At 31.5% G+C, this 9302-nt stretch overlaps 1 protein-coding gene across 4 annotated transcripts; it reads right to left on the bottom strand.

The window, feature by feature from the left end:
* Nucleotides 1-3787: 3787 nt before the first annotated feature.
* On the bottom strand, nucleotides 3788-9302 carry LOC107484654 (uncharacterized). 4 transcript variants are annotated; one of them, XR_008008268.1, is made up of 5 exons: nucleotides 8651-9302; nucleotides 8431-8568; nucleotides 4637-4762; nucleotides 4499-4559; nucleotides 3788-4410 (listed from the first exon to the last, which is right to left on the bottom strand). XR_008008268.1 is itself a non-coding variant. In XM_021140531.2 (5 exons), exons 1-4 carry the CDS (start codon nucleotides 8797-8799, stop codon nucleotides 4500-4502), a joined length of 438 nt encoding a protein of 145 aa, XP_020996190.1. In that variant the 5' UTR covers nucleotides 8800-9302; the 3' UTR covers nucleotides 3788-4410; nucleotides 4490-4499. The 4 variants fall into 4 exon arrangements, 2 of the variants coding, with proteins under 2 accessions (XP_020996190.1, XP_015960690.1); XR_008008267.1 differs by having other exon boundaries at nucleotides 4637-5234; nucleotides 8431-8533; XM_021140531.2 differs by having other exon boundaries at nucleotides 4490-4559; nucleotides 8431-8533.

Below are 9302 nucleotides of genomic sequence, written 5' to 3'. Positions count from 1 at the left end.
GCCGTTAATTAACCGGGTCTTACAGCGAACAAATGAGATGACTATTCAACCAATCCAAATTGATTAAAACAAATATTAATTATATTTAATATATTTAAATTGTAAAGTATTTATAATAATAATTACTATAGATATTTTTCACTTAAATTTTAATAAAAAAAATTATATAATTTTATGTATTATTCCGTGTAGAATATGGAACCTACACTAGTTAAAGAATAATTCTCCACATCCAAACAATTTTAATATCCAAGTTCATCCATATTATTTGAGTTCGCGCTTCTTTTTTTCATTTTCTTCCCCCTTGCACTTTTTCTTCTTCACTCCGGATACTACGTATTCTTCTTCTCCTCTTTTTTATTATTTTTCAATTTCGTTACCGTCATCGCTAACAACACCTCCTCCTCCTCCTATTGAAATTTCATCTATTTCTTCTTTTTTATCCTTCTCCTCCATCATCATCATCATCATCATCATCATCATCATCATCATCATCATCATCATCATCAACAACGTTATCGTTATTATCTTCTTCTAATATATATCGTCGTTATCGTTATCATCGAATTTTTGTCATATTGATGACATTGTTTGATCCAAAATTGATTTGGATGGATTTTTGTTCAAAATTGACTTGTTTGTGAATTCAAATTTATATAATGGACAATTTTCGGTTCATTTGGTATTATACAATGGTTTCGTTTTGATAATATTTTTGGGTCATTCGATACGCAGGTGTTTCTGAATTCGAATTTATATAAAGAAAAATTTTCAGTTCATTTGGTATTATACAATGGTTTCGTTTTGATAATATTTTCGATTCTGAAATTATTTAATCACATGACCATAGAAAATCAGAATCAATAAAGATGTTAGCAAATGTTGGTGTTATTGGTAATGACGATAATGATGATGAAGGAAGAAGAAGAAAAAGAAGGATCGGAGGAGATCAAAGAAATTCAAATAAAAAAGAAACAAGAGGAGGATAAGAAGGAGAAGGAAGAGGAGGAGATGTAGGGACGAACTTACGTAATATTATGGGGGGCACTTGCCCCACTCTTATTTCATTTTTTTTAAATATATATGCTTTCATTTTAAATTTTAAATGACTCCACTATACATAAATTTAGCCCAATTATTTAAAGACCCAAACTTATTTTATCTTTCTATCATTTTAACTATTAGTTAACCTAATCAAATTTAGTCTTCTTCCATTCTCAAATCTCAGCCGTCACCACTCCTTCATTCTCTTAAACCCTTTTCTTAGTTTCATATTTTTAACTTTTTTTTATTTCTTTTCTAGTAGTCATCTTCTCTTTATCAAAAGATAAATTTCAAATTCTCTATTTTTTTATAACTCTCTATGACTTTATGTATCTTTCAATTGTATTGGTTATCTTTTTCATATTTTCAATTGCAAATTTTAATTCAAGCAATTATAATTTAGGTATTAATCTAATTTTTTATTCTCTTCATGAATTTATATATTTTATTTTATCCTCAATTTAGTGATCCTTATTATTTATTTGTTTATCTTTCGTTCTATTTTATTATACGTAACTATGTTGTTTATAAATTTATAAAGTCAATTAATCAATTTATTAATTTAGAATATATATTTTTTATTTTTTGAAATATTAATAGAAAAATATTTTAAAAAATATTTTTGTTCTATTTTATTATATGTAATTTTTGGCTTCTTTTTGTATTCGAATAATTAATGTGTATTTTTATTTTTTTAAATTTAGATTAATATATCTTTTGATAATAATATATATTATTTTTGAAGAAAAAGGAGAAAGCGAAGGAGAAAAAAGAGGAGGAAAACGAAGTCCCACATAGTATAAACTAAATAACTTGATTACTTGATTGTATAAATCACTTGAATGTGTAATAGACCTCAAAATTAAAATGATTAATTAATTAATTAAACTCTAAATAAGTATGTCAAAGCAACACAAGCTACAAAAATAAAAGAAATCAAGCCAACAAAAATAGAAAGATATGAAAATAACACATGCTGAACAACTAATTTTATTAGGTTATAATGCTCCTCATCTTCGTCCTTTCAGTTAGTGGTATGAATTCATATTTTAAATACTGCTAGCTTCAATTCAAATGTTAAATTTAGTTATGAATTAATTTTAAAAATATAAGTTAGAATTCATAATACAACATTTTAATTACTTAGTATAATCATTTCTCCCTTTACATATTTACGTTTTAGTAATTATCTAAAATTTTTCTGTATTTAATTTCTTTAATGACAATTAATGTTCACAAGATTTCAGAAATCAATTTTGTTATAAAAAATTTGTGTGAATATATAAATGACAAGATTATAGACACTACTGAATTATAAAATTTTTTCACTGTCATATTCAACTGAAATAGTTTGGCTAGGAAAAAATGTGAGTTTTATTCAATTAGATTTAATTTGTATTATTTTATATCAGATATATTTATATACAGTTTTATTGTTATTTAATTTTGTTTACAAATTTTAGAAAAGAAAGATACAGGCCACAATTAGGAGGGATTTGACGTCTCGATTCATGTATTTTTTTAAGAGAAAGAATAACTTATTTGATCACATGTTTTAGTGTTAAGCGCAACGTTCATAACTTTAATATTATACATTATGAATTTGTGGTCAATTTTGACCAACGTACCGAGATGCACAAGCTTCTAAAATTAAGTATCCCATAACATAGGTTGTCAGTTTTGCTAGAGGGACATTGTTTAATTGTAATATAAAGTCTCGCAAAATTTTAAAAGAAAAAGAAGGAATCATTATTATACAAATATAATTTTCTGAGTTGGGCTAGAAATATTATGAAAGCTTAATGGGCCTTTGGTTTTATACTTGTCTCCTCTTTCAAGACAATCTACCGCCGGACTTTTCTTGGGAGCAACGTCCCAAGGTTGATTCGCTGTATATGTTTTCTTCGAATTTAGATTCTCTTTAAAAGATTTTTTAAAGTTTAAATTTTACTTCAAAGAATAAAGTGTGATCTTTCAATATTTATTTTATAGATAAAATTAAAAATAAATAGAGAGATAAATCATTTAAAAATAGAAGATCATATTTTATCTTTTAAAATACAAATTTAAAATTTAAAAAATCCAAATTCGTTTTCCTCTGCTCTTTTATCTTTCTTTTAATGTTTTATTTAAATCAATAATTTGTTGTGGTATTATCTACTAACTATTAGTTAGTATAGATGATAAAATAATATTTCAAAATCAACTTAAAGTATATTCTTCAAATAAAATAAAAACATTTATGAAATTATTCACAATATTTATTTATTTTTTAAGAACAAAATAAAAATTTTGGATTACTTGAATGAAAATTTTCTAAACTAAAAAAGTTGGTAAAATAGTAAAGTAAAAAATTAATCACTCTTAAATTAAGATAATAGAACACATATTTTATAAAAATTACAAAATTAATGCTAATTAACTCTCTATTTTACTACTTTACCAATTTCTTCCCTTTAGAGAATCTAAATTTGGGTTACTTCACCTTGAAAATACATAACTTAATGGCCACGATACAATGCTGAGTTGGAGGCAGCGAAAAGGTGCTAACCCTGGAGCGAATAACCGATGTATTTCTCCAATATAACATGATACAATGGAGAAAAGAAATATTTTATTTAAATTATTTAAATATAATATTTATAAAAATGTGTAATATATAGCGTATTTACGCATTTATGTTAACCTTATACATCCCGGATATAGAGATACCAAAACCTAAAAAAACACAATTCGGGTATTCTATACCTAGGATACAAGCAATATTAAAATACGTGCACAAGTCGGGTGCATTGCATTCGGATAGAGCCTTAAGAAATTTTATGGCACTGTACTCGAGATACATCCATAATAAGTATGGTGGCACTGTCCTCGGGGTACGTGCTTAAATAAATAGGGATCTCTGAACTCTAGATACGAAAATATCTATATATGCAACTTCGTGTGCAATCTATTCTACATTCATCTTTATGCTATCTATTCTTTCTTTCTTTCTTTTTCAAAAAAAATGGCTAGTAATCAGTTTTTTTTTAGTAGTTTATCCTAATGGAATCATGAAAAATAGTGATGAGGGAGTAATATTTGAGTGCAATTTAATTATGATACTGCACACTTCTGTGTTGATTCTCTAGATGTGCTTAAGAATGTTATCTAGATCAATATGGGAGCAATTAATCGGCTCGAAGGAGGTTAGCCGAGTAGCATATAGATTCATATCAGCGCTGTCTAGTGGAGGTTTTAAAAAAATAGGACGTTTTGGGTTGAAGAAGATAAGCACATCAGTATAATGTTTGATGTACATGGTAGACCAATCTTGTCGGGTGTCATCTGTAGTAGTTAGGGATCATTGTACAGTGTCCACCAAAACTGGAAACACGCATAATACTATATTTAGTACTAGAAGAGTAATTTGTGAATAACATATGAAGATTCCAAACATCATAACTCGTCAAACCTCAAGGCATCCATCCTGCGCCGCAATCTAAGGCCTCTGTCATAATGGTTGTCCTACCAACCTGATAACCAAAAAAAATTCAGTTAGTTTTTAATATTGCACATTCTTATTATTACAACAAAAATATTAAATAACTACCTCCAAGCAAGAGAAAGTCTGAGAATGTCGTATCCGACAAGACAGAAAGTCGGGAACCTGTGGTAGATCCACGACATAACTAACGGTATGTACTCGATAATATCCATCATATCCTGTCAGGCAGCGCTGCACAATGAATAATAGGTGTGAGACAGCATTTCAGAACCCCATGACAACTGTATGCAACTATCAAAGTCCTCCAGAAGCGGTAGCTGTCTGAGAGGGACAAGGTTGGTTGACTTGTCTGTAAACAAGTATCTCCCGGTCAACATAAGTAAGTAACATCTGGTATACTGGAGGAGAGTAGCCTCATTAGCCCTCGGACTGGGGTGTTGGCTTATCATTGAGCAAATTTACAACCCACTACCATGTGGGGTGTCTATGAAATTGCTGAAAATCTCTAGTGCAGTCGCCTATCGAGTCATCATTTGTGCGCAATCCAATATGATATGCCACATCCTGGAATGTAATGGTGACCTCACCCTACGAAAGGTGGAAAGTATGGGTCTTTGGTCTCCAACACTCTATAAATACAGAGAGTAAGATATTGTCGAAGATGAAATCTCTTAACTCTACTGTATGTCCAAACTCAGCCTCCCTGATATAAGGTAGTAGTACATCAGGCGACGGAATCCCCAAAATCACACGATGGGTCAAAGCATCCGAGATGACTTTACAACAACTATTTATTAAACTTCTAAAACTTATTGCCTATTGCGTTTAATATTGCTTTACAATAAAATAATTATGAATGTAACTTAATTAAATTTAATTAAATAAGTGAATGCATATGATTATATAACTATATATAAGAGAATTTATTATTTACTTAATAATATAATTTAATTAAATTTAAGCATCACTCATTAACAATTTAATGCACAGGAGAACATATTATTTAATAATTGATTAACAAATAAAAATTATAATGCACAAGAGAATATATTATTTAATTAAGAATAACAAATAAAAATTATAATTATTTTATAATAAACTAACACAACAAATAAAATTTATATCATATATACCTAATCAAATTCTAATCGTCTACTATTCCAACAAATCTCATCCAAATAAATACTAAAATCTAATTAACTAATTAACCAAAAGCTAAATAAATCAAAACATATTAACTAATTCCCTATTAAAAATAAGAGATACATAAACTGACCTCAAAATTCAATGCTTCGACCACATGTCAGGTTGCATTCAGTCTTTTAATATTTTTTATCAAACGTAAACCCTCTCATCTAGTTATGTATGCTTTTAAAATTAACCAAAACTCTAAAAATCTGAAATGACACAATGGATCTCGGCTACACACTCCTTATATAGTATTATAATGTATCTCGGGCATTGTGCCCACTTTTCCATTAAGGGCATATCTCGGGTACACAATACCCGATTTTTGCCTTCTGAATATATCCTGGTAGCACCCGGGTTATGTGACATTCTTATTATTAGAATGTTACGTTTACGGCTATGCCATTCTGATAGCAAAAATATTACGACGAATTTTATATACTTAATAATAAAATAGGAGCCTTTAATTCAAAATCGTATCGCTGTTTTCTTTGAAAACTGAAAGTTCTTTTTCACTTTTTACAAACATGCATATACATATATACAAAACTTTTTACAAAAGCAACTTACAAATATTATATACACACATATTATTGCAATTCTGACTCCTATTCCTCTTACAAGAATGTAGTAAAAATAATAAGGACGAGAAAAAATAATAACTAAAAATACAAAAAATAAACGTCCAAATGCTTAGTAGAATCAATAAAGCCTTCCTCTTCCATTTTCTAAAAATGTTGGATGTAGGGGTGAGAACATAACCACACAGTCTCATCATAGAAGTTTTAGAATTGTCATAAGAAGATATTTAAAAGAAAATTATTTTCAAATGTAGTGATCATCGCTTTGTCTTATGAATCTTTTTTAAAACCAACCGTCAGTTATCTGAAAATCCAAATTCATATTTTGAATTTAAAAAAGACAATCAAACATAATATCAAAAGGGTATCATTACATACCAGAGGATCATACTAACCAAACTTACCACCGATTCATCCAAACACAGCCTCCAGCCTAAATATAACAAAATCTCAGCCTTCAGCCCAACACAAATCAACTCACGACCTTCGATCCAACACAAAATCAAATCAAGGCCTCCAACCCAAAGCATAATCAAATCACCACTCAAACCACCATATTGCGAACCAACTAGTCACAATCGCAAGTAATAAAATTCAAACACAATCAAGAGCAATTACAGCAAGTACGGCAATTGGCAGTTATATAGAAATATTCACATAGGCAACCAAATGCAATATTCACACCCAAACAATGTCACATAGATGCGAATGATGCATGCCTATCCTATGACCAATGAGCTCATCTGTTGGTTATACAGCCAAACCCGACATGTTCGGTAGTGAACCCTAGATAATCCCTCAATGCGCGCATCCCGAAGAGGTATTCATTTTCCTTGGAGGAATTATCTGGAAAGGTCTAAGTGTACGACCAAATCTTGCGGCGGAGGTCAACAAAGTCTCAAATCTCAACTCAGAGCAAGTGGGGCAAACCACTGCATCTACCCAGGAAGTCTCAATCTCAACCTGGAACAAGTGGCGCGAACCACTGTGTTTAGCCAGGGAGTCTTAAATCCCATTCTCAACCCGGAGCAAGTAGGACGAACCACACCCTTGCATCTACTGAGGGAGTTCCAATCAAACATAATCAAATATAACCAAAAATCGAATTAATAATATAGAATTAAAGCGGAGGGAATCCTTAACCTTCTATCCAACTCCCCGGTGCGATAAGAGAGAGAATTCTCAACCTTATCTTTAATTGGAATCAATTCAATAAAACTTGTTTCCATTCAATCTAGTACCCAAAACATATTTCTTTTCATTTCTTTAGTTCGAGACTTTCCCAAAAAGACTTAACAATTATTTCGTTTCACCAAATCTAAAGTCCTAAATTATCTTCAATAATCCATTTCTTCAATTCCATTTGAAATACTCAAAAGCATAACTCTTAAATCACTTTTGATTTTAACCAAGTACCTAAAACCACTTTTCACTTCATTCTCAAGTTCAACTTTAAAGTATTCCCAAGGTTCTCAACCTTTATTCCATAATTCTTGAAAATCTCAATTTAACATAACTATAAAAGTCACGTTTTATTTAAAACAAGTTTTTAAAATCAATTTTAATTTCATTTCTAAGTTTAAAACATTCTGTTGCGACAAATCAAATTCAAATTCTTTAAATTCTCTAAAACATACAAAACATACTCTTTTTTTTAGTAAAATCAAAATCAAATAAAATGGTTCTTTAATCAAATTAACCAAAATAAAACTTCCAACTTCTCATAAAATTTTGCCAACATCTCTTCTAAAACTCAGAATTTGCCACTCTTCTTGGATCCCAACCAAACCATTTTTCAAATTCTTCTCAACCATTTCCAAAATCAAACCAATTCCAATATCAATTCATTTCCAAATCTCAAATCATTTTCAAATATCAAACCAATTTCAATATCAAATTGTTTCTAACATAAATTCACTTTTCAGTATAAGTATTCAAATAAACTTTCTAAATCAATTTTCATCAACAACCACACGCCAACTTAAACAATCAATAATTCAATCACATCCATTCAAAAACAAATTAGTTTAATCTATCACACTCACATAATCACAAAAATATATTTTTTTCCGTCAATATCTATTTATAACAACCCTATGATATAAAATAAGTTTTAAGAAAAATTTCTACCTCGATTGCGACTCGGGTATGTGACAAAATCCTCTTTCTGCTAGCCTGCAACAGCGGCAGCCGCAACCACAGCTCTACTACGCTTCCACAACAACAACAGCAACTCCAAACATGACATGCAATAACCGAAATTCAACCCTATTGCAATAACACCGCAAAAATCCCAGCAATATATAACTGAACAACCACTAAAAAGGATTTTCGGAGCAAACCAACTTACTGTACCAAGAAGAAACAAAGATCAGAGTAATTGCGGCTCCAATGGCTGACTCCAATAGCGTTTCTCGACGAGGACAATGTCATTTTTCTGCGACAGAGGTGCGGTAACGTAGCTGCAGCGACGGCGGTGGTGAACGGCTCCCCTTCCATTGCGTCTTCTTTTCCCTCAGCCTAGTTCAGTGACGGGTCTAACCCCACCATGAAGGCGACGGTCCCCTACACCCACAATAGTGATGGTGGCAGCTTCTAACGACGGTGACAATGGCGGCTTCCTCGCGTTCTGCCTCCCTCTCTCGAGCTCTCTCCTCTCTCTCAACAATGGCAACAAACTCCACGACTCCAGGGGGCGGTAATGTACATGGTGACAAGGCTTGATGGCACTGGCGGCAACGAGACGCGACGACACGTTCTCTCTCTCTCTCTGTCTATCTCTCTCTTACTCTCTCCCCTTGTCACGTCGTCCTCATCTTCTCCTTTCTGCAGCAGTGTCGACGGCAGCGGTAGCAGTGACACTCATCGGCGGCGTCTCCGTCTTTTTCTTCTCTGCTCTCTCTCTTCTCCGTGAGTGTGGGTGCATTTTTGTGTGTGTAAGGATGATGGTGAGGATTATGGTGCTGAGGGGAAAAAAGGGGTAGCGGCTGAGTGTTTGAATC

This window comes from Arachis duranensis, chromosome 4, assembly GCF_000817695.3.
Source record: "Arachis duranensis cultivar V14167 chromosome 4, aradu.V14167.gnm2.J7QH, whole genome shotgun sequence".
NCBI classification, from domain to species: Eukaryota; Viridiplantae; Streptophyta; class Magnoliopsida; order Fabales; family Fabaceae; genus Arachis; species Arachis duranensis.
Note: the sequence above shows the minus strand (reverse complement) of the source record. Positions and strands in the feature narration are given on the sequence as shown.

What these genes read in the sequence shown, in the direction of transcription:
- LOC107484654 (XM_021140531.2), bottom strand. Translation starts at nt 8,799, where the DNA reads ATGGAAGGGGAGCCGTTCACCACCGCCGTCGCTGCAGCTACGTTACCG. An exon ending in CTTTGTTTCTTCTTGGTACA is followed by an intron (nt 8,534 to 8,650) that starts GTAAGTTGGTTT and finishes TCATGTTTGGAG; the next exon opens with TTGCTGTTGTTGTTGTGGAA. An exon ending in ATACCCGAGTCGCAATCGAG is followed by an intron (nt 4,763 to 8,430) that starts GTAGAAATTTTT and finishes TTCATTGTGCAG; the next exon opens with CGCTGCCTGACAGGATATGA.